We start from the raw sequence: 26,816 nt of genomic DNA on the forward strand, positions 1-26,816 counted from the left end.
TTTCTCACTTATCACTATTAACACATTTTTTAATAATAAATAAAATTGAATAATAATAAAATTAATAAACCCACAAATATTTTATATCAAGAACTATGTGCGTTTTGATTTCCCTGTTGCACATGAGCTGAATAAATAGAAACAAAGTATTACCCTTGTCAAACTAAATTAATAAAAAATATTTTTCTTCTTTCATTATATATTTTATTTTTTGGTTATTCTTTTTGGGTAATATAAATAATTAAATAAATAAATAGTTTGTATACAATTGATTATATGGTATCACTTTTAATGAACATTGTAGGGTGATAATTAGGAGTGGGAATAGGCCAGGCCAGACCAGACTTTGAAAGGCTTGAGTCTGACCTAGGATTAATTTTTTAGGTCTAAGCTTGGCCTACGGCCTATCGTAGATTTTTTTTTCCGGTATGACTTGACCTTTTTAAAAGCCTAGCATGGCTTGAAAGCCTATTTAAAAGTCTAATTCACATTAAAACATTTAAATTTTCTACTCATACCACAAGATGCTCTCCACATGCCAATATCAATGTATATATATTAAACAAAATATTTTTTGTAACAAAATAATTTTTAAAAAATTTGAAACAAAATCCTTAAACTCTAAAAAATAATTTTTGATTTCAAAGAATAGATTTTTTTCTGAAAGAAACACACTCATTATTACCTCTCAAACAAATATGGAACGATTACTGAGTGATTGACTAATTGAATGACTACTGAATATAGAACAACTACCAAATATGGAACGACTACCAAATATGGAATGACTACATAGTGATTGTCTAATTGATATCATTTAAAACATAAATTATTATTATTAATATAATAATAAAAAATAACATTAATAAATAATAAAATATATATAGGTCGGTCTGTCAGACTTTATAGGGTTTTTTATAAGCTTGAGCATGATCTATTTAAATAAATAAACTTTAAAAATAACATGAGCCTAACCTTTTATTAAATAGGACATCATAAGTAGGCCATGCCATATGTCCCTGACGGACGACCTAGCCTATTCCCATCCCTAGTGATAATACTTTCATTACTCGTAATTGACTCATGACTTCAAAATTTTAATTCAAAATCTTTATTTTAGGTTTTATTCAATTTTTCTTTTAATAAAATAAAATTAGTAACAATTTCTTTTTCACAGACAAATTAAACATAATTCCATTCTCAAAATCCTAACAATGCTAAATTTAAAATATTATCATCGTAAATTTATGACTAATTCTTTTCATATAAAGTCTAGAGTTTAAGTCTATAAAAAACAAACAAATTAGATTACATCTTGGGAATGCGGTCACATTTCAATCTCATTTCTATGTTTGCATTGACATACATCATTGTACTGAACAAATTATTATCAATGAAATGAATAAATATTTTTGAAGAAAAAAAAATGGCCGGTGGCATTTTGTAACGGATCACACTGCCTTAATTTAATTTTTGTCCTAACAATTACGTAACAATGAAAACAAGACAACCTTCATTTGTTATCGGTTTTATTTAATAATTTATTATTTAATTTCCATTTTTCCTTTCCCATTGTTTCCGCGTTTATCATCTCATCGCCTTCCAATCTCTTCATTCATCAAGCATAGCATACTTTAATTTCTCTGCAACTCGTTGTTCTCTTTCTCTCTGAATTTGTTGAATATATATATATATCTCAAAAGGCGAGACAGAGAGAAAGAAAGAAGAGAGAGGGGCCACACACAACACAACAAAGCCACACCAAATAATTCACTTTCCTTTCAAACTTTCTCTCTCTCATTCTCATCATCACCGTTCAGATCTCAGGTATACGCCAATCCAATTATTATTTTGCTCAATTCAATGTCATATCTCATGCGTTTTCCATGTTTTTGCTTTTCGAATTTCGGATCCGTTTTCATTTTCCGTGTTTTTTTTAGTTTGTTTGTAATTTCGCGTTTGTTTGTGTTTATTTTGAATTTTAGCTACGATTAATTTCCATGTTTTTTCGATTTTCATTTAATTTGAGGGAGAAATATTTGGATGAGCATGAGAGAAACGCTGTTGGTAGATCTTAGTATTAATCAAGGTAGTTGTCAATCCTCGATGTGGTTTTTTTTTTAATTACTATCTAATCCTTGTCGCTAATCAAGTTAGTGCTCTAAATTATTGGATTTTTGAAATACTGAATATAATTTGTAAATATGGAATGCTTTACTGAGTTAGCTATTAGTTAGTTTGGTTTGTGACGGTGGAGCAAGCAGTGGAAGAGCAAATTATTGCTCAAGTCTTTACGGCAATTTACATGCAGGGTGCTTTGAGCTGGCAATGCTGCTTAGTTAGAGAACTGGGAAACTGTGAACATTGTATATATTGGTTGAAAAGATGTACCAGATATTTGTTGAAGATAAAGAGAAAATGGTGCAACTTTGGGATACTGGCAGTATTCTCATGGATTTATGCTGCGAATGCTCATTGGTTGAAAAGATGTAGCAGATATTGGAAAAGAGAGAGAAGATAATATAGTGGGAATTCAAGTTTGAATGATTAGTACCACATTGACTAAGAATGAACTAAATGAAAAATATGCGAGGTCACCCACATATGATATATTAATAATTCCTTGAAATATTGGGGGAGATGTGGTGTCCTACAAATCTCTTGGTAGTCCTAATCATTAGAATCCCGTTTCTTTTGAGCTCCTTAGAATCTTCAACAAATGGCCATAGAATAATTGTTGTCTGATGGGGGAACGAGAGTAGATCCAAATCCTTGCATTGAAAGTCTTTATGGAAGTGTAGTGTAGTCAGGCATGATGTCTCGTTTGTTGGTAACATTAGTGTCAGTATAGTCATGTAGAAAGTTCATATTGGGGGGATTGGATTTCAAGTGTGGGGGGTCATAGTCTCTTGGTGGTCCTGGTCATGAGCTTGTTGCTGCTTTGGTGCTCCCCGCTACACCACTATAGCGTTTTGGAGATTGGCCGCTACGCTACACTATTGACTACATAGATAACTTTTAACAATAACTAAAACAATAAGACTAACAGAAGTATCCCTACATATCTAACAATAGCCAAGGGAAACTGTTGCCCAGCTAATTTGCTATGTTTCCCATGCACCGGACAGTTTTAGGAAAGCAACTGTTGGCTTTCTGCTTTAATTTGAACTACTTTTTGATGCATGCACCTCGAACAAAGATCCCATTCATGTCTGATTTGAAGGTGGTGTATTTCTTTTTATCTTATCATGTAATAAAATCTTTAATTTTCTGAATTAATAAACCTGTTTATTTCTGCATGACTTTTTCTGGTCTTATTGCTTCCTTTCCTTATTTCTATAGTCATTAATGCTAGCATTTCTTGGTTTATTTCTGTTACATATATGGTGATGAGAACTTGTAGATAAGTTGATTGCATTACTGAGTTTTGATATTGCAAAACTTGGTCTGAACCTGAGTTTAGATTCTTCAACTACCTTTACCTTTGACATACTTTCAAGATCCACAGCAAATCTTCATTAAATGTCACCATAATAAATCCCTTTTTTGTTTGTGGTAACAAGGACTTGTATAAGACTCCACCTAATAAACTGATATCCATGTAATGTCTTCTTTGATGCCAGTCTCTGGTATATAAATCCATGTTGGTCAAGGCTGAACTACCTGTAGAATTCAGATTTAAGGCTATACTATAATAGTGTGATACTATTTTGAATTTTTGGGGACAACATAACATTCACAATTATTATAGGTCATCTGTTTGATACTTGAATGAAGAACAATATACAAACTACATGAAACCAATTTAAATTAAAAGTACCTGCAGGTGGAAAGCTAGCTTTAAGCGATCATATTCTCTGAAAAATAAGACAAGAAAAACAGTTAACCGGGCTCCTGGTCTGGTCATATTTAAAATGATAATGATAGATATAGAAAATATATGTTTTGGGAAATAAAAGCTTTCTGCTGCTGGGGCTGTTCTCTACACTTGATTTGATAACTTAAATCACAAGCTATGTGCTTGATATTATAGTTCGATCGTATCCTATTGCTACCTTTAATTTCATGATGTTGAATGTTTTCCTCATGCTTATTTGTTCTTAAATTTGTACTTCTTCTGCAGTGGATTTGGCATTTGCAGCAGGTGTTTGTCGAAAAAGGAGCATTTAGCTATGTCTAGCACTGCAAAAGTTTTGGATCCTGCATTCCAAGGAGTGGGTCAGAGAGTGTATCCTTTAAGAAATGGGTGACTTATAAAAAATAAATTGTGAAAATTATAAGCTTTTAAATTTTCTTCATCAAAAAAGTAAATGTGAAATTTAAATAATTTTTTTCTGCCGTAGAATAATCAACCCATATTATCATTAAGTATAAGCATGACATATTCAGTATCATGAACCAAATACCCCACAAGCTTAAGTTGTTGGCTGAAATCACATCAATGGTTGGTTTTATACATCTGACTCACCCTTCACATAAGAACCATTTGGGCTTGAAGTGTAGAGAGTCCATAGACCCACCTTACTTTTTTTGAAATCTAACTTTTATCTGAATGAATGGGAAACAGGATCAAATTTAGACCACATAATCGTAGAGGCTCTAATACCATGTCATGAGTCAAATAACCCAGAAGATAAGCTATTGGGTCAAAATGAATGACTAAATATTTAACATGCACATTATATTGTTAGATATTGAATATGCTATATACTTTGAGAGGTTTTAAACTTAACATGTTGCAGAGGAACTGAAATATGGAGGATTGAGAATTTTCAGCCGGTTCCATTGCCCAAATCTGAATATGGGAAGTTCTACACAGGAGATTCATATATCATCTTGCAGGTATAAGCTACATCCAATATTACCTTAGATTAGATGTGTATTGTACATAAATCCTAGAGGTTAATTAGTCTGGAAATAGTTAACCTTTTTTCTATTATCTACTGGATCAGAGAATTGAAGTTCAACAGGAAAATTAAAGGAGGTTTCGTTGAATATCCCCTTGGTTTCATGGTCAATAAGAGGAAGATACAATCGTGTCTTTCCCCAAGAGTTCAAGCAACTGAATTTGCTTGCACTCTCTTCCTCTATTTATATTTTATCTCTGCTACTGCAGTTAGAGAGCTAGCAAACACTTACCACTTCTCTAACTCCTTCTGCAACCACGACACCACACATAGAGGCTGGGCCACTCAGCTCTTAGGGTTATTCCTATTTCGTCCAACTTATACTATTATACTTGTGGAAAATAATTCTAATATATTTCAAAGTTGTAATTAGAGTATATGCACTGATTCGTTTAAATAAACTATTCTAAACCTAATTAATGAGTTGAGTACAATTTTAGAAATTACTACAAGTATATGTTATTACAAGTACAACACTTCCTCCCAAGTATATGTTATTACAAGTACAACACTTCCTTCCCAACTTGCAAAATAGTTGGTTGAATTGTTCTGTTGGTAAATACTTTGTTAACACATCTGTTAGCTAATGTCCAAAGGAATGCAGTTATCAATCCACTGTCACACTTCTCTTTATGAAATGTCAGTTATCTCGATGTGTTTTGGCCTATCATGCTGAACATGATTATGAGCAATACTGATGGCCAACTTATTGTCACAAAACAACTTCATAGAGTCTTCACCCTTTATCTTCAAATCTTCTAACACAATTTTCATCCACAGTAGTTCACAAATTCCTTGTGCCATAACTCTAAATTCTACCTCAACACTTGATCGAGCTACTACACTTTGCTTCATACTCCTCCATGCAACAAGGTTCCCACACAAGAAAGCACAATAGCAAGAAGCATATTTTCTATCACTCACTAAACCTGCATAATCAACATCATTATACGCATCAAATCAAATAGTCTTGGCTTCCACCTCTCAATCAAATCATCTCCAGTAACAATAATATCATCAACATAAACTAGAAGTACATTCAGTTTTCCTCCAGGTGAATGTTTGAAGAAAATAGTTTGATCTCCTTGGCTTTGCTTTTAGAGCCCAAGCACACCATTGCCTTTGTGGATCTTCCAAACCATGCTCGAGGGGATTGCTTTATTCACTATAGTCTATTCACTATGGTCCAGAATATGTGACTAATTTCAATTTATAATTTTGGGGATAGTTTTTGTTGGCATGAGCAAAGCTTTTACTACAATTCCCTCTACTGTGGAAATATAGATTAAGAATTAACAAAATTTCTATTTGTATGGAAATATATATATTTTTTTCCTCCTTATTTTATAAAAATTTGGGTATTCATCTTATATGTATTTGCAGACAACACAAGGCAAAGGAGGTACCTATTTTTATGATTTACACTTCTGGATTGGAAAGGATACGAGTCAGGTAAGCTTGGACTTCACCTTCACCCGTTTCGGTCCTGGATCTTGCCCAACTCACCTTGCTTTTTATTTTTTTCTCCTGTCATAGAGAAAAAGCAATTAGAATGTTGAACCTAAGTAGAAAACTGAACCTTGTAATAAGATGCTTAGAAAAAAACTGTTCTAAGGTCTGAATCATTTTATGTCTCCATTTGGTCTTTTTTGTGATTCGTGTTCTTTTTTAAAAAGTGTTAATATTTAGTCCACTTTTTTATTTTCGAAGGTCCTGGGTTTATTGTTCCTAACTGTTTGGAAATTCTTGCATCACTACCTTTTTGGCAAAACAAATAGTCTTGGCTGAAATTTGAATTTTCTTGTAGGATGAGGCCGGAACAGCAGCGATTAAAGCTGTTGAACTTGATGCAGCTCTTGGAGGACGAGCAGTTCAGCACAGAGAGATTCAAGGACATGAATCTGACAAATTTTTGTCATATTTTAAGCCATGTATTATACCATTAGAGGGGGGTATTGCATCAGGATTTAGAAAACCTGAAGAGGAGGAGTTTGAAACACATTTGTATGTATGCAAAGGGAAAAGAGTAGTTAGATTGAAACAGGTACTGTGTTCTCTACTCATGAACTTTTTTGGTTCTGTATACATGTAATTTAGCATAATGTTTTGGCAGGTCCCGTTTGCAAGGTCTTCATTGAACCATGATGATGTGTTCATTCTTGACACCCAGAATAAGATTTATCAATTCAACGGTGCAAATTCCAATATTCAGGAAAGAGCCAAGGCTTTGGAAGTTGTACAGTTTCTGAAAGAAAAATATCATGAAGGGAAATGTGATGTTGCAATTGTTGGTAAGGGCACTTTACCTATTATATCATTCTGTATATCTGTTTTCAGAGGTGAGTTCGTTTCTTTGTTACTAATAAAAATCTATCCTACATTGCAGATGATGGAAAGTTAGACACTGAGTCAGATTCAGGAGAATTTTGGGTCCTCTTTGGTGGTTTTGCTCCCATTTCAAAAAAGGTAATCAGTGAGGATGATATCATCCCAGAGGAAATTCCTGCTCAGCTGTATAGGTATGTTGACTTTGTTTTCCACTTTTCCTCGGCCTGCCCCCACCACCACCACTGAATTTTTCATGAAGCACCAGTTTCCGGATGATTATATAACTAAAGAGAGTCATTGGTTATTTTTTAACCAAGACCAAATTATGCAATCTAAACAATGGAATTTATTATCTGCATTTTAATTTATTAAGTAAGTCATCTAATTTGCATGTATGATAGAAGAATATAGGGAAGTTAATTATAATTAATTGCTTTGTTATCCGATGATAGGTAGGAACCGGAGAATATATGATTTCTATTACGTTCCAGCTATCCGAGAGACGTGGTTCTCACCCACCCTACATTCCTTTCCAAAACTAAAAAAATAACCCTCACTAATCTTCGCTTCCTCTTATTTATTGCTTATTGTTTAAAATAAGATTAGGATCCATGTAAAAGGGATATCATATCTTGTAAATAGGGTTATCATATAATATCTTGTAGATATGGATAGAATACTTTGTAAGTATCTGATATATTGTTTTTAAGCCTATATAAAGATTCTCTATTGTGTAGTTAAGATACACGGTTTTACCATGTCTTTCTATTTTTCTCTCATTCAACATAGTGTCTAGAGTCTAACTTGAGGAAATCCTAAGAACCGTGCTTTCCCAGTAGACCTATTGTCTTCCAGTGAGAGTTTTTTTGGCAATGTGTTCCAACTCCGATTTTCCCCTTCTCCACTGTCGTGACCTTGTTTGGATTAGAATTAGCAAATCATATCAAATAGCATTGATTACATTTATTCTTTAAACTATTTTATATAGATGTAAGTGTGGTATGTTTTAGACACATAGATTACAAACATCATAGTTTTCAAAGGGTCATTGGCAATGTTACACGCTGCCAAATAAAATTAAAAATAACTTCATATCACATTTCCTTGCAGTATCATTGATGGTGAGGTCAAGTCTGAGGAAGGTGAACTATCTAAGTCACTGCTGGAGAACAACAAATGCTATTTACTAGACTGTGGCACTGAGGTATTTATCTGGTTTGGCCGGGTAACACCAGTGGAAGAACGAAAAGCAGCTTGCCAAGCAGCTGATGTAAGTCATTATAGAATCTAGTTCTTCACGTATTTCCAAAATATGATTTATTGACTAAACTAATATCTCCAGGAGTTTGTTTCAAGCCAAAATAGGCCAAAATCTACAAGGATAACAAGGATTATTCAAGGTTATGAGACACGTTCATTTAAGTCAAACTTTGATTCTTGGCCATCAGGATCTGCTGGTACTTCTGCTGAGGAAGGAAAAGGAAAAGTTGCAGGTGGACATCGTTTATTCTCAATATTTATTTTATTTGCCTGTGTCTAAAAAGTCGTACTGATAAGTTTGCTATTTATGTACTTTCAGCATTGCTTAAGCAAAAAGGGATGGGTGTCAAAGGAATGACAAAAAGTACCCCTGCAAATGATGAAATTCCACCATTGCTTGAAATAGGAGGAAAGATGGAGGTACCTATATAATCTACTTCATAAAGTTTCTCATTTTTAATTAAATTGTCACCGAGGAACATGTAATATATAATTTAACAATTAAAGGTATGGCGAATAAATGGAAGTGATAAGACCTCATTGCCAAATGAGGAGATTGGTAAATTTCATATTGGAGATTGTTACATTGTACTGTACACATACCATTCTGGTGAGAGGAAAGAAGATTACTTCTTGTGCTGCTGGTTTGGCAAAGACAGCGTTGAGGTAATTTCTTTCCAGCTGATTTGAGCTCAAAATATATTGCGAGCATTTTAATTTCTATTTGCCAGTCACTTTTCGGCATTAGCACCATTAAGACTGACCAAGAATTTTCTGTGCATAGGAAGTATTTTTTAAATCAAATTGTATTTTTCCATTCTTCTTTTTGAAATAGAATAAGTGAGTTTTGAATGCTTTTGACCTTGGTTAAATTTCTTTTTCAGGAGGACCAAACAATGGCTACTCGATTGGCTAATACGATGTCCAATTCTTTGAAGGGCAGACCTGTTCAGGTATTGTAATCTAAATGTCAAGTTAGAGATCGTGCTTTGAAATTGTGTATAATTATTGTTGTTGCTTTCAGGGTCGCATATTCGAAGGTAAAGAGTCACCACAATTTGTTGCTCTTTTCCAACCTATGATAGTCCTTAAGGTATCATGGAGCAAATTTTATGGTGTTTTCAGTTACATATCTAGTATAGCATAGTGAGGACTCGTTTAAATGACTTATGCCTGTTTTAGGGAGGTTTGAGCTCTGGATACAAAAAACTTCTAGCAGACAAAGGTTTATCAGATGAGACATACACCGCAGAATCTATTGCGCTTATTCGAATTTCTGGAACCTCCACCCATAGCAATAAGGCAGTGCAAGTTGATTCAGTATGTCACGTGAATTTTTTTTATTTTTTCCCATTAGTATGTTGCTAGGGCTTTATCTTCTTTGCAGTCCACCATAATTATGTTATTCTTATTCAGGTACCATCGTCATTGAATTCTACTGAATGTTTTATCCTGCAATTTGGCTCTACAAATTTCGCTTGGCATGGGAATCATTGTTCGGTTGCACAGCAGCAGCTAGCAGCAAAGATTGCAGAATATCTAAGGGTAAGATCCATTACCCCCATGTTGTGGATATTTTTCCTAACTATTCGAGCACTACAATAGTAATTTAAAACTAGGTAGTTAATCCCAGTGTTTCCCGCTATTACTCTGTGTTAAAGACTTGCATCATCTTTATTTCCTTGACTTTTGTTGGTATTTCAATGTATGTTTTGACTAAGATTAAAACTTGTGGATTTTTATTACTAATTATGAATGTTTCAGAGTTTAAGTCATATGTTAATGTTGCATTAAATATAGGTTTATATAGTATTATTCATGTAATTTGTCCAAAAAATAGCGGTTATCCCGTCTATCCCGGAACGCACTATCCTGCTATCCCACTTTTGGGGTTGGCCGCGACGCACCGCTGTCTAGGATTAACTACCTAGATTTGAAACACAACTAAGCCTCAATTTAATTAATTCAAACTGTCTACTGCGCAGTGGCAAGTAAATGTTACATTTCAACTCTTCTATGCATGAAATTTTAATTACTCGAAATTACTAGCTTCTGATTAAGAATTAGTTGTATGTGTGCATGGGTTCATGTTATTTAATTATCATGTTATTTAAATTGTATTTATTTTAAATGATTCATTAATTTAATTTTATCATTATCTACTGCAACTTCCAACACAGAAAAGTACTTCTGGTAATATGTTATTTTATGTTTTATATATATCTAATCAACTTCTAAACTTCTATCTGTACCGTGTTGGTTACCTCAAGATTGAATTGTTCAAACTGAGTTGATATGTATGACTATATCCTTCTTGTTAAAAACCTAAGTGCTTTACTCGTGGTTTCCTGAGACTGCTTCTTTTTTCCACTTGTGAGCTTGATTATTGTTTTCAATGAGATAAAATAGTTTAAGTTGTGGTCTGCATTGTTTGCTAATGTGATATATGTCCATGTTCAGCCAGGAGTTCCTTTAAAGCATGTTAAAGAAGGTACAGAAAGCTCATCTTTCTGGATGGCAATAGGAGGAAAACAAAGTTACACCAGCAAGAAAGTTACTAATGAGGTTGTTAGAGATCCACACTTGTTCACGTTCTCATTTTATAAAGGTTAGCATTTCTTGTCATGTTACTTCTTAATATAAAATAAAATGTGCTGCCATAGCATACTTGTTTACTTTATATTTGAATGTACTGACCATTTTTATTTTGTTTATTCTTTTGCACTGTGGATCTATCAGGAAAGTTGCACGTGAGTTTGTTACTACAACTTTTTAGTTTTTATATAAAATTTCCTCTTGTTTTTAGGAATTTTGTCAGTAGAACCTTTAAGGCTTCTCTATGCCTTCTAAATCTATTTTAATATTTTATTCTGCAGGTAGAGGAGGTTTACAACTTCTCCCAAGATGATTTATTAACAGAGGATATCCTCTTACTCGACACACATGCAGAAGTGTTTGTTTGGATTGGTCAGTGTGTTGACCCAACAGAAAAGCAAAATGCTTTTGAAATTGGTCAGGTATATGAAATTTCAATGCTTTTGATTACCATACTATCCTACTTGAAGTACTTGATTTATCCTTGAAATTTTTTCTCAGAAATACGTAGATATGGCTGCATCTCTGGAGGGGTTATCTCCATGTGTACCATTATATAAAGTAACAGAAGGGAATGAACCTTGCTTTTTCACAACATACTTTTCGTGGGATCATGCAAAAGCTACGGTATGTCCATAGCAATTAAAATGTCCCTTTCAGTTTGTTCTTTGTTTAAAACATATAATAATAATCCATCTCGCGTTATATTCAAAAGTCGCAATATTTTGCATTTCTGTGATGGTTGGTTGAGAGCAGAACATAAATATTGGTTCATGAGCTGCTTGAACAAAATACGGTTATAATTTTGCCATTCCATATAGGTTTTGCAAATTCTAAATTTAGAGTCTTAAGGTTGGTTTGATGGTCACGATAAGAGAAATAGGATAGGATTAGATATTGCAAGCCACTACGATATTGCAAGTCATAATATCTTGTAACCTTATCCTGTCAAACATAGGATAGGATCATAAAACTTTATCATGTCTTTATCCTATTTTATCCTTATTCAATTCTCTCATCCTATTCGTTACTATCCTGTGTTGTCGATGGTGGAAGGCCGAAAATCTGCCATGTAAACAAGTCATTGCGGCCTATGGCTGGCATTCCTTCACAAATTGCCTATGGCGGTTTTTCAAAAATCCACCATGCCATGGCAGTTTTACAATTATCTCCATTTGGAGGTCTGTATCAGATATTTATTGGCAAGGGTCAAGGTTTGCAAATACATTCATGTCGTTCTAGTTATTTTTCCTCAGCTCTCAAACCACACACGTCACTGGTTCTACACAACCTACTTCATGTTCCTTCCATAATTGTATCTAAGAATCTCATTGGTGTGAGTCAGTTTGCAAAAGATAACTATGTTTTCTTTGAATTCCATGCTCATCATTGCTTTGTGAAATCTAAGGAAATTGTCAAGAATTAGGGTAAAATATATTTATTGAATTGAAATATGTTGACAATACATCAGATACATATACATACATATATGCACACACACACTAAGTTTTGATTATGTGACCCGTCTTCGTGCTTCACTACCGCTGCCGGCAGCAGCACCACTTTTTTTAGTCTTTCAATTTTTTGGCTTCATACAGTCATCTGTCACTATCAACTTTGGCTGCCTTTCTAACAATCAGCCACGACGCTACATCTGGCCTCAAATGCACCACCTTCACTGTTTGTTTTTCCAGTGACTTTTTTTTTCTCTTTCAAACACAGTTGTGCTTTACACCAGCTGTCACTGTTTTGTTCCTTTTGTTTTACTCTTTTACATCTGTGCCAACACCAACTGCCCCTTTTCTAGTGCGCATCCAAAGCCAACAAACACCGCCGTGCAATCTTTCGGCGAGCACGACAGTGCTTTCCCCGTCACCAACCAACATTGCACACGCTGTCACGCGCGTCCGTCTTCTCTATGTAACGCCTCCACCAAATCCCTGCGTGAGAACGCATGGACCTGTCTCCAACCCCCTTCGTCTTTTCATGATGTGGTGATTTTGCAGCAACCTCTCATTTTTCAACTCTTTGTTCCGCATTGTATCTGCTGTTGTGAGAACTTAGTTTCAAGGACAAGGTACCATTTGCTCAGACAATCATTTTATTCCCACCGACGATCAACTCAGTGGTGACTCTATTCCCACATATGAATCATATTAGTGGCGCCTTTTATTCCCATTGATGATCAATTCGGTGGTGACTCTATTCCCAATATGAATCATACTAGTGGCGCATTTTATTCCCACCGATGATCAATTCAGTGGTGATTCTTTCGCACATGAATCATTAATGGTGCCTTCTCTTTTCAAACTAGTCCAACAATCGTCAAACTTAGTTTTATTTTATTTTTGGGTGATAAAATGTTTTGATGTAACAAGCTTAAAGCATAGTAAGCTTTAGCTTGAGGGGGAGTGTTAAAATTCAGTGTATGTTTTAATTATTCTTTGATTGTGCAACATCCTAGGCTAATTGTTAGTAGTCCTAGTCAATACAATTTCCTAGACATTGAATGTAATTATTGCAACATCATTATAAATAGGAAGGTGTGTGATCTCATTAGGGATACAAGAAACACATAAAACATATTTTACAGTTACAAATGCCTTTCTCCCACTGGTCGTATCTTTTTCTCCGAAGATGTTTTATTCAATGAATCTAAATTCCCTTACCTGGGCTATTTTTAATTCTCTTCTACTGCCAATCCACAAACCTCGACTGGTCATACCTTACCTACTGCACCACCCGCCGACAAACTCCTCCGCACGCGCCTCTAATTCCACTGTGTGTGAGCCCCACACGCCGCCACCAACATTGCGCGTGACATATCCTGTCTCACCAAGCCTGTCTCTACTTCCAAGTTCATGCTGATGTGCTCCAAGCTCAATGTGATTGATTCCCTGTCCTTTGCTCACCCACCTTGAGCTTGTGGGGGGTGTATGAGAGTATCACTCTATATTAGTCCGTTTGTATTAGTAAATGAGTTTGGTGGTATTAGTTAGCTTGCATAGCACCAAGTAACTGGGGAGATCAAGCCTGTGCGCAGGTGAAGATCAGCTAGATATAAAGCTGAAAATAATCATTGTAATCAATTAATCATTTCAGAATATTCAATACGATTAGTTAGTGAAATTAGTTATGATTTTCTCAAATTTTAGTTAGTGTATGTATTATTTGGTAAAAAGATGAATTGATCATGATTTTTTTCATGCTTTATTTTCCTTAAAACGACAGGTTCATGGAAACTCATTCCAGAAAAAGGCGTCGCTACTCTTTGGGATTGGCCATGCTATGGAGGTATAGTCCTGGATTTTACTTTTACTTTTCTTGATTTCATGTAAAAAAATACTTTTACTAACATTCCCCTAATTATAATGGTCATCTCTTCACAACATTAAAGAATTAATTTAAGGGTATTTTGGAATAATAATACTAAATATGGATAGAGCTAGGTAGTTAATCCCAATGTTTCTCGGCAAGATCCTAGGGAGATCTCGCTATCCCGACGTAGTTAATCCCAGCGTTTCCCAGCGAGATTCCGCTAATATTTCTTCCTCCTCTGTTTTGTTGTTTCTACTTTCACCTAGGAAGAAGAGGAAGAAGAATATGCTAATGAAGATGATGCTTATTTTGTTTTCTATGCTAGAACATGCATTTGAGTTTTAATATTTAGTTTTTTTATTACTCTGTGTTAAAGACTTCAATATGCATCATTTGTATATCCTTGACTTTTGTTGGTATTTCAATGTATGTTTTGACTAAGAGTAAGACTTGTAGCTTTTTATTACTAATTATGAATGTTTCAGAGTTTGAGTCATTTGTTAATGTTGCATTAAATATACGTTTATATATTCTTATTCATGTAATTTGCCCAAAAAATAGCAGTTATCCTGCCTGTCCCAGAACACGCTATCTCGCTATCCCACTTTTGCTTATATTTGAATCCAATAAATATATGCACCTTTTTCCTTATAATTTAGTCTAGACAGAGTACTTTGCAACTGTGGGGGAAAATACATAACTAGTTCCATGACGACATACTTGCAATTGCAAAGGCTCGTCAGCTTTGCACTAAACTTTGCAACACAATGTTGAAGAATCAGTCCTATTAGTGTTTCTTCTTCGTATTCAAGGTAGAGTTGATGCTCATATGGAAATTTGTGAAACATGGAAATTTGTGAAACATTTTCCCTGTGAGAACATTTGGATATCGTGCTTGAAAATTTAAATTTTCAGAACCATCTCTGGGGTCCAAACTAAGCTTTAGATGCCATGCTAGAATTCTGAGAGAAGACAAATTGCATAGAGTTAAGAATGAATTCAACGTTTAAGTTTGGGATTTTATATAAAAGGAGGAGAGAAAATAATAAGGGTTTGAATATTATTGATAATAGTTTTATGATAATTTGATTACAAAAGACTCAATATTAATCTCTATTTATAGAGAAACATAGACTCAATCCTAAATCAGGAATAAATCATAATAATAATGAGAGATATTCTAAGATATCTCTATGATTATAAACTGATCCTAGAAAATAACTCAAGATACTCTATAATATAATATAATAGAAATTATAAGATATTTTCTAAATATTCTATCACTCCCCCTCAAGCTAAAGCTTACTAAGTATTAGCTTGTTACAAGAAAACAATGTTTTGCTCTGCAAAATAATAAAAAAAGATGGAAAAGCAACTCAGGGATGCAGGTGACGTCGAGAGAATTGCTATAACTACAGCCTAACCATATAGCCGAAATGATCATCACGTGAGAGAAATTCATGGCAAGCAATTGAACAAAGTAAAATCCTTTCTTCTAAAAACTGCATTTGGAAGCTTCAAACCAATAATTTGGAGAGACGTGCTTCAAGGAGAGAAAGGCAAAGTCAGTACATCTGAGACAAAATGGGACCAGTGCATCTGAGACAAATTGCCATGCTAAAGTGAGTTATGAAAATAAAAGATACTGTTAGAACGACCATCAACGAAAAAAGAAGTCATCATTAATATGATCCATCTGTGGAAAAAGGGACACCACCGAAATGATCGTCGGTGGAAATAGAAGCTACTGTTATAATCTATTAGTAAGAACTAAATTGCATGACAAACACAGAAGAAGAAGCAGCGCGACTCTAATGAAATGAAACCATTATCGATCAACAGAGTGAGAAAATGCGTCCAAAACAGGAGCAATAACGGCTGCTTGAACAATAACACATTTTCGTTGACCAACATTGGAAAGTAAGGGAAAATCTGGAACCATTAGGCCGAGGCGAGTTCAACAAAAAAGGCCGCGTCTAAAACAACTGCCGAACGCGCCGTCACACACAGTGAAGAGAGGTAGTGCATGGATCTGACGTGCGGTGGACAGTGAGGCGTGTGCAATGGCTTTCAGCGGTGCGCTTTGAAGTGTGAGCCGATCTGATGGAGTAGTCGTTTGCCGGAAACAGTGGCGGTGACGGCAGCAGTAACGAGCTGAACGGAAAAAAGTGAAAACCGGTGTCGGAATGTGTCACGACAGTGGATTGAAAAAGGAATGATCACGTTGGAAAAGAGAAACTATGATTATATTCTCAAACTATTGGGAACTCAGTAGCATAATAGAGGTCGAGTGGGTCAAGGAGGATTGAAATAAGCTATGATACCATGTTGAAGTTGTGAGATTTTAGATAAAATGAAGAGAGAAAATAATAAGGGTTTGAATATGATAGAACACTGCAAGTTAAGAGAAATGAGGGTCCAAATAGTGGGGTCCACTCAACCAAGTCACACACTTCACACACATTCAGTTTCTAGAATGATGGATGGGAGGAATAAATGCTAGTAACAATGTCTCTTATTCTACTGATATTCCATTGAAGAGGGGGAAGTGAGAAAAACATTCAGTTTCAAGAAGGATGAATGAAAGGAATAAAAGCTAATTAATAATGTCATTTATTTTATGTTATAAGAATGAGGGAATATGATAGGAATAGGCCAAAGCCTATTATTAGAAATGTATATAAGAGGGGAAATAAGAAGGTTTGGATGAAGCCTTCCTAATTGTAACACATGTCTAATAAGCTTGGCTTAGGCAGTTAGGAGTTTGTTCTATAAAAGGAAAGTAAGTGAGAATGAGAGAGTTAGTTGGGAGTTAGTTGTAACCACTGGTTGAGGAACCAGGACAAGATCGAGGGATCTATTGTATCATCTTCTATATTCATTCAATTCAATAAAGTGAGAATTACTATTCCTAACAGCATCATATTGGTTCTGGTTAGGTATTGTTCATTGATTCAATTCAGCTTAGTCATAGATACCAGTGGTTCTATCACTGGTATCAGAGCACCGATCTAGGTGCCCCTGAGGGTGTGGAACCACCATACGAGCGCTGCTACAATCGTCTATGGTTTTTACCAGAAGCATGGCAACTAGAAACGAAGACAACGGGAACAATGAGTTCGAGGAATTGAGGAAAGATCGTGAAATATTGAAGATGCGAATGGAGCTCCATGAAGCTCGAATGAAAAAATCAGAAGATCTTTTAGCTGTGATAGCGAGCAAATTAGGGGTGAATCAAGAAAGAAACTCGTTTGATGAGGGGAGTGAGAACGAGAACGAAGGTGAAAGTCATAGGCAGAACGCGAATCCATGTCGATGGAGAAAGTTAGAAATCCCTATTTTTGCTGGAGATGATGCTTATGGGTGGGTTCAGAAATTAGAGAGATATTTTGCACTCAGAGGAGTGACGCCAGAAGAGAAGATGCAAGCTACGATGATTTCGTTAGAAGGCAAAGCTCTTAGTTGGTATCAATGGTGGGAAGGTTACTCCCCTAATCCAACGTGGGAAAGCTTCAAGATTGCGGTGGTAAGACGCTTCCAACCTTCTATGATTCAAAATCCGTTCGAATTATTACTTTCCTTGAAACAAAACAATAGTGTTGAAGAGTATGTTGAATTGTTTGAGAAATATGCTGGGGCTTTAAGGGAAGTTAACCAAGATTTTGTTAGGGGAGTATTTCTTAATGGATTGAAAGAAGAAATTAAGGCAGAAGTTAAGTTGTATGAGTTGACTAATCTGTCAGAATTGATTCAAAAAGCTATACTTGTTGAACAGAAAAATTTGATATTAACAAAGAAAAACAGTGGGACTTACACTAGATCTTACAATTCCTACTAGAGTCAGGGGAGATTACAGAAAATTGACTAGTGCTTAGATGAAAGAAAAAAGGGGAAAGAGGGTTATGTTTTCGTTGTGATGAACCCTTTAATAGAGATCATGTATGTAAGAATAAACAATTGAGAATGCTCATATTGGCTGAGGAGGAAGAAGTAGATAAGGAGAATGAGGAATTAGAAGTGTGGGAAGCTCTGAATTCTTTGCAATTATCCATGTATTCCATGACGGGCCTCACTTCTACTAAGTCATGGAAAGTAGGAGGAACAATCAAGGAGACTTCAGTAGTGATTCTTATAGATTGTGGGGCCTCTCACAACTTTATTGCAAGAGAAATGGTTGAAAGGTTACAACTTATGGTGGCAGCTACTCAAACTTATACAGTAGAGGTAGGTGATGGACATCAAATTAGATGTCAAGGCAAGTGTAAGGAATTGAAAATCTGGATGCAAGGGTTAGAAGTGATTCAAGACTTCTACTTGTTTAATTTGAAGGGAGTTGATCTAGTGTTGGGGCTGGAATGGCTTGCAAGTTTAGGAAAGGTGAAAGCAGATTTTGGTAATATGGAACTAACAGTGAAAAAAGGAAATTCATTAATTACTATAACAGGGGACCCTGCTCTAACTAAAACTGAGTTATCCTATGGGGCATTCATGCAAGTATTGTTGAAAGAAGGTGAAGGGTTGCTGATGCAAGGTGAGATAGCAACAGAACTTCAGCGGGAGAAACAGCAGGTCTCAGGGGAATTAGAGGAGTTATTGCAGCAATTTCAGGAGGTATTTCAAAATCCTCAAGGGCTACCACCCTCTAGAAGGCATGACCATGCCATCCACTTGAAGGAAGGAGCAGAGATACCCAATGTGAGGCCTTATAAATGTCCTTATTACCAAAAGAATGAGGTAGAGAAATTGGTAACTGAGATGTTAGAGGCTGGGGTGATTAGACCGAGTATAAGTCCCTATTCTAGTCCTATATTGCTGGTGAAAAAGAAGGATGGTGGATGGAGGTTCTGTGTAGATTACAGAGCTCTGAATAAAATCACCATTCCTAATAAATTCCCAATTCCAATCATTGAGGAATTGTTGGATGAATTGGGAGGAGCTATGATATTTTCTAAGTTGGACCTCAAATCGGGGTACCATCAAATTAGAATGAGAACAGAAGATGTGGAGAAAACTGCTTTTAGAACTCATGAAGGACATTATGAGTTTCTAGTCATGCCTTTTGGGTTAACTAATGCCCCTTCTACCTTCCAAGCCTTAATGAATGAAATTCTAAAGCCGTACTTGAGGAAATTCATGTTGGTCTTCTTTGATGAAATATTAGTGTACACTGTTGACATGAGTTCACATGTACAGCATCTGCATACAACTTTGAGTGTGCTAAAACAGAATGGATTGAAGGCAAATTTCAAGAAGTGTACATTTGGACAAACTAGCCTGGAATATTTAGGACACATCATTTCAGCTGGGGGAGTGACTGTTGATTGTTCTAAAATAGAAGATATGAAGTCTTGGCCTCAACCCACTAATATTAAGAGTCTAAGAGGATTTCTAGGGCTGACGGGATATTACAGAAGATTTGTCCAAAACTATGGATTTGCCTATGTTAGCTATTCCTGATTTTAATAAAGAATTTGTGGTGGAGACTGATGCATCTAGCAAAGGCCTAGGAGCTGTATTAATGCAAGGGGGAAAACCTTTAGCATTTTGGAGTAAAGGGTTATCTGCAAAAGCTCAGCAAAGGTCAGTCTATGAAAGAGAATTAATGGCTTTGGTTCAAGCAATCCAAAAATGGAGACATTATTTGATGGGAAGACACTTTATTGTTAAAACAGATCAGAAAAGCCTGAAATTCCTCACTGAACAGAGGTTGTTCTCAGATGAGCAGTTCAAATGGGCTATTAAGTTGGTGGGTCTGGATTTTGAAATACAGTATAAACCTGGGACTGAAAACTCTGCGGCTGATGCTCTTTCAAGGAAAATGATATATGCAGCAATATCAGTTTTAACAGTTGAGGAAGTAGCAGCAGGACTCTAAATGGGTGAAACTGATGCAGAATTTGATTATTTCACCCACTGCACATCAGAATTTTGAATTGAAAAAAGGGGTTCTTTATTATAAAGGGAGGTTAGTACTGTCAAAATCATCTAATAGGATTCCTGTCATTATTTCAGAATGTCATGAAACACCTATGGGAGGCCACTCAGGGTACTTTAGAACTTACAAGAAGATTGCTACATTTCTGTTTTGGGAAGGCATGAGGTCAGATATTAAGAAGTTTGTTGAACAATGCGAGGTATGTCAAAGAAGTAAATATTCGACACTTACCCCGGCGGGATTGCTACAGCCATTGCCTATTCCGCAGCAAGTTTGGATGGATATTTCTCTAGATTTCATTGGTGCTTTGCCTAGGATAAGAGGAAAGGATACAATATTGGTAGTAGTAGATAGATTATCCAAGTATGCTCATTTCTTTGCTTTAGGCCACCCTTACTCAGCCATGGAAGTAGCTACTGTTTTTGTGAAGGAAGTAGTGAAATTACATGGGTTTCCTACTACTATTGTATCAGACAGAGATCCTTTATTCATGAGCCAATTTTGTAGAGAATTGTTCAAATTGGCTGACACTCAACTAAAAATGAGTACTTCTTACCATCCACAATCAGATGGTCAGACTGAAGTTACTAACAGGTGCTTAAAGACGTATTGATAGGAATAGGCCAAAGCCTGTTATTAGAAATGTATATAAGAGGGGAAATAGGAAGGTTTGGATGAAGCCTTCCTAATTGTAACACATGTCTAATAAGCTTGGCTTAGACAGTTAGAAGTTTGTTAGGCAGTTAAGAGTTTGTTAGGCAGTTAGGAGTTTGTTCTATAAAAGGAAAGTAAGTGAGAATGAGAGAGTTAGTTGGGAGTTAGTTGTAACCACTGGTTGAGGAACCAGGACAAGATCGAGGGATCTATTGTATCATCTTCTATATTCATTCAATTCAATAAAGTGAGAATTACTATTCCTAACAGCATCATATTGGTTCTGGTTAGGTCTTGTTCATTGATTCAATTCAGCTTAGTCATAGATACCAGTGGTTCTATCAGAATAGGAAGAGGGGAGACATTCAAAAAATATTCTAAGAAACAATTAGGGGAATTCTTTCTCTGGTTAGGAGCAATTTTGCTCTGGTTTAGGAGTTCTTAGAACTCCGGGGTATTTCTTTTTCTGCATTTTCATATTTCCAGCATTGTAAGAGCTTCAGAGCTCGTCAATTCAAGTTAATAAAATTCTGTTTTCTATCAGAATATTATTGATAATAGTTTGATGCTAACTTGATTACAAAAGACTTAATACTAATCTCTATTTATAGAGAAACATAGACCCAATCCTAAATCAGGAATAAATCATAATAATAATGAGATATTCTAAGATATCTCTATGATTATAAATTGATCATAGGAAATAACTAAGATACTCTAATATAATATAGTAGATATTATAAGATATTTTCTAATATTCTAACAAACCTATTATAACTGAACCATGCTAAAGCTATTTATAGCGATCTATTAATCTGCCAGAGAATGTAACTGAAAAACTGTAAAAGTAGCTCAATTAGTTACAGAACTAAAGGTTTAAGAATACAACACAATACAAATATCTAAATGCAGACCAAAGATGCTAGTTACACTATGCTCTAATATTCTTAAACAATGGAATACAATAAGTTGTTTTTCAGAATGATGTCACATAAAGTCATATTGAATCCATGGTATGGCCCTAAAGGTAGCCTAGAAGGGAGGAATGGAAAGTACAAGAGGGGACATTCAACTCACCCCCTCCAAACAAAACAAACCAAACACTACTTTGTTTATTATCCTGAGGCACCAACAGCTGGTGCGCTCTTTCAGGGGCTATTTTAGATTTTTCCTTTGCTAGGTTTTTTCATCTTTCCTAAATATTACATTTTAAATTGAGAAAACATCATAAAATGCCATGTAACCTGTACATAATAAAAATACTTTTAATCTTGGACAACTTTCTACTTTGTATATGAAATCAATTGCTATTTTAATTTCAATTTTGGTTGTGAAATGGTTGGCAATGACTTTGGCATCAATGAACTACTGTACTATTGATTTTTTTTCACTATAGTTTACACCTTTTAAGTTCAAGCAACGATATTTCTAATTGCCTATTTTCCAACATTTATCAGTATCAATTTGATTTCTCAATAATTGATATGTTGTTTGTGTCTCTATCTGCTTAACAAGGCTATATTGATTCCGATGACAGGAAAAATCAAATGGGTCAAGTGGAGGGGGACCAAGACAAAGGGCAGAAGCTTTGGCTGCTTTAACTTCTGCTTTTAGCTCATCATCTGAGAAAGCACAGAGTATGGTATGGTTTCTTCTACTTAAATACGGGTGAAGTTTTAGCATTCTTTTTTCTCTGTGAATGGACCAGAGAGATCAGATTCATACTTAAGTGACTTTGTTTTTTAAAGAAGATTACTGTTGCTCGTTCTATGCTGCATTCTAAATATTGGTCATTTGTTTGCTTTTTTTTTTCTTTTATAACGTTTTTGTGTTTCTTTGGTAGACTTTTTCCTATTATCACTTGTGATTCAATTAATTATTTGCACTCTTGCAGTCACAGGAGAGATTGAATGGATTGAACCAAGGAGGACCAAGACAAAGAGCAGAAGCTTTAGCAGCTTTAAACTCTGCATTTAGTTCTTCATCAATGACAAAGAAAGTTACTCCTAGGCCTTCTGCAAAAGGTCAAGGATCACAAAGAGCAGCAGCTGTAGCTGCTCTTTCGTCAGTTCTTACTGCTGAGAAGAAGAAACATTCACCCGATGACTCTCCTGTGGCTAGTCACAGTCCTGTCCTGGAGAGTAGCATTTCTGGTAATAATTGTAGTTTTCTTTATCCAAGTTGCATGTTGCCTACACAGAATTCAACCACTGATCCTCTTTCTATTTTTTGCATTAATTTACACAATGGGTTTGTGGGTTGAACATTTCAGAACATAATTTGTTATGTTTCTCTTTCTAATAGTTAATGTAAATCCTTTTCGTAGAATTCTAATTATTTATGTGAAGTGTTTAATCATAATTATCAATGCTGTAGTCAAGTAAATGCATTTCAACGGGTAGTATTTTGTCCATAGGCAAGAAAACTACGTCAGTGGACATGTTAGTGCTGTATTGCGAGAGGAGTCTTCATAATGAATAATAGGCAGTGTTGCATTAAAAAATGCTTGACTCATTTGTACAGCCATTTCTGTGTGCTTCTGATTATTTTACTGGTTGGAGTTTTTGCTGCAGAAGCTAAAAGTGGAACTGAATATTCTGAAGTTGATGAAGCTGCAGAAGCCAAGGAAATGGAAGAAGCTTCCCCTGAAGCTGGAAGTAATGGGGATCTGGAATCTAAACAAGAAAATGTGGAGGATGGAAATAATAGTAAAAAAACATTCAGTTATGATCAATTAAAGAACACATCTCGCAAAAATATCTCCGGAATTGATCTTAATCGGAGAGAGGTTAGTCTTGCTTTGAATCATTACAAGCACCTCAAAATGGGACAAACATTACAAGTACCTCCCATGAATTTTCCCACCCCTCTGATTCTATTAAATCCTCTGTATAATTCTATTCTGTTTTGGGGGCTATTTGTAATTTCCAATTTTTCATTTGTTTTATGTTTGTATGATGTAACATGTTTGCTTAATCTTTGCTTCTTGTTGGTCAGGCCTATCTGTCAGACGAAGAATTCAAAACTGTATTTGGAATGGTAAAAGAAGAATTTTATAAATTGCCGAGATGGAAGCAAGACTTGCTGAAAAAGAAATTTGAATTGTTCTAGACTTCACATAATGAGTGACATATCTGCTTCTTTAGCTAAATACCTTTCCTTGGTTATCTTGAAATGCACTTATCTGTTGGATAGTGTGTTTTTTCTGGTAAACCACATGGATGCATATGCATAGCTTTTTTGCTTTAGGCTATTATTAACTATGTCGGACGTATAGCTGTGGTTAGTGTCAAAGTTTGAATGTGACGCTGCATGGAGAGTGATTTTAGTTTCTCCTTTTAATTGTTGCTGCCTCTTTGAATGTTTGCATATTGTTGTAGCAACGAAGACACTAGAAACTGGTGTCAGGTCCAAATTCTTTCATTTTGTAAGTTTGTATTTTAGTTTTATCTTTTTATTGGTTAGAAAGATGGTTGTATATCTTTTGCATTTTATTTTATACTTGAATTAAAATGTAATGACAAGCCGTAAAAAAGTTTGTTTGTTATTTTTACTTATGTAGATTATGTTATTTAATAGCCGCAAACCTGGAATTTTGGCTCAGCACGATCTCTGAAATTTGGGTTCCATGCATGTTTACTAGCTTTTTCTTATAACATGTTTTTGCTAGCTTTCAACAATTTCTGTAGTATCCATATGCGTTTGTGGTGAGATTTTGTTAATAGAAATCTACAATGTGACCAAATGGCTATAATAATAATAATAATAATAATAATAATAATAATAATAATAATAATAATAATAATAATAATAATAATAATAATAATAATTATTATTATTATTATTATTATTATTATTATTATTATTATCAATTTAAGTCATTGATAAGAGAAAAAAAAAAAAAAGTAAATTGAACGATATTGATAATTGATAGAATGTTAATCACATCAAATGCTATATAAACTTATATAGTCAATTAGATAAATGACTAATATAAAATAATTAATTAATTAGTGTAATTTACTAATCAATTTAACTAACCAACTAAGATATCTATTAAATATGAACAAGTTCTCAAATTTCTTTGATAATCTCTTGAGATTGAAATTCTTCAAGATATTATACAACAAGATAATATTTCAGTCACGTATTTCGTGTGTTTGAGAAAGGAGCAATATTTTATATTTTTTACTTTTTGTCAACCTCTAAAATCTGTATAGTGAAAATATTTGATCCAGGACATTCACTTGGTCTTTTGTTAAATAGATATCATGATAAGAAATATGTAAAATATTTAGAAGGTGAATATTCTAAGCATGAAGAAAAGATGTTAAATCAAGGGTATTGAAACCGATGAACCTCGTTGTTAGACAAATGATATTGTTCTAAATTTATTTGATAAGGACCAAATTTTTTATAAGATATTTGTATTGTATTCAATTGATTTTGTGTATATTGCCAAATTTGAGGGTCCTTTTTAGGGTTACATTCTAAATATTTTTCAAAGTCATATTTAAAAACTCTAAATAGCGTTGCCTTGATAACTTTAAAAACTCTAAATAGCGTTGCCTTGAGGGATCTTCATAGCGTTGCCTTGATAACTTTTTTTTTTTAATCTTTTATAGTCATTAGAAGGTGCAAGGTAAAGTCTTTAATGTTCATGACAATGGATCTGCACACCTAAATAAATTAGTTAACACAATAAATTATTCCCACAAAATAATTTTTGTTATCATCAAAACAATTAAGAGTCATTGTTCTTTAAATCAACTTGGTTTTCTAACATGATTGAGGGTAGAGTAGCTTGTTGTTACATGTCCTAGTATTTTTCCCAAGGGCAATTTGGATATGGAGGCCATCATAAGTTGGTGGTATGTTGGATTTTGATTCTTGTTACCTCATGCAAAGTCAAATTGGACTCTTGGATGTGAGTAGATTCATAAATGGCATTTGTTCTTCATGTATATAGTCTTACATTAGTGTCTTCATTTTCATCTTTCTCAGAATCAATTTCAGTCTCAACATTTTCATTTCCATCTTTTTCAAAATCAATTTTCGTATCAATATCTGGTTCAAGAGTTAACCCAGGAAGTAGAAGAGACACATCTCCCTTACTTGTATTTTCCACATGAAGATGAGTTTAACCGAAGTAACTTTCTTGTTCATGGAAGGTGACATCACGAGAGACAAAGAGTTTTTGGGATGGTGGATGATAGAAAAACACAATTGCTTTATCAACTACAAAATTTGAGTATTTTCAACAGAAAATTGTTGTTCTCAGATACTATGGGTAAAAACTAATTGCAGGATGTAACACCCCAAATTTTTAACAGTGAGAGTGTCAACTTTTTTTTTGAACAACTAGCACTTATGAATAAGATATTCACAATCGTTCTTCAATTTAAAATCAGAATAAAATATTTAATTGTAAAGTTATTTTCCAAAAACGAAGATTAGAATAATTGGCGTATTATATAAAATGATTTTGACACAACTCATTTATTCACAATAAAACAATTCACATAGACAAAGTAACAAATGTTTCCAATAAAGGATTTCCATTGCAACAACAAAATTCCAAAAGGAATAGAATAAGTAAATTCCTTAAATAAATCCTAAGCTCATCTTGAACTCTAACTGAGGATGATGACTGGGTACTAAGGATCCACATGTGGCATCAAGCCTTAGTGCTTCCGATCACCAATTAAAATCATCGTCTACCACGTCTTCGATGTCATTGCAATTCCCACGTAACTCAAAACTTTAAGAACCTGGGGCAATAAGCGCGATCCACAATAATAGTATTGTGTCACAATATA

At 34.7% G+C, this 26,816-nt stretch overlaps 1 protein-coding gene across 1 annotated transcript; it reads left to right on the top strand.

Moving 5' to 3' along the window:
- The first annotated feature begins 1,442 nt into the window (after nucleotides 1-1,442).
- LOC101512162 (villin-3-like) lies at nucleotides 1,443-24,600 on the top strand. Its single transcript, XM_004513804.4, has 24 exons — nucleotides 1,443-1,827; nucleotides 4,124-4,228; nucleotides 4,743-4,842; nucleotides 6,291-6,359; nucleotides 6,715-6,951; nucleotides 7,021-7,198; nucleotides 7,294-7,426; nucleotides 8,346-8,505; nucleotides 8,578-8,728; nucleotides 8,815-8,915; nucleotides 9,003-9,161; nucleotides 9,380-9,448; nucleotides 9,520-9,588; nucleotides 9,678-9,815; nucleotides 9,912-10,040; nucleotides 10,956-11,103; nucleotides 11,235-11,245; nucleotides 11,372-11,512; nucleotides 11,592-11,717; nucleotides 14,322-14,384; nucleotides 22,535-22,639; nucleotides 22,892-23,150; nucleotides 23,571-23,785; nucleotides 23,995-24,600. Exons 2-24 carry the CDS (start codon nucleotides 4,173-4,175, stop codon nucleotides 24,106-24,108), a joined length of 2,931 nt encoding a protein of 976 aa, XP_004513861.1. The 5' UTR covers nucleotides 1,443-1,827; nucleotides 4,124-4,172; the 3' UTR covers nucleotides 24,109-24,600.
- Nucleotides 24,601-26,816: the final 2,216 nt, after the last annotated feature.

This window comes from Cicer arietinum, chromosome 4 (assembly GCF_000331145.2).
Source record: "Cicer arietinum cultivar CDC Frontier isolate Library 1 chromosome 4, Cicar.CDCFrontier_v2.0, whole genome shotgun sequence".
Taxonomy (NCBI): Eukaryota; Viridiplantae; Streptophyta; class Magnoliopsida; order Fabales; family Fabaceae; genus Cicer; species Cicer arietinum.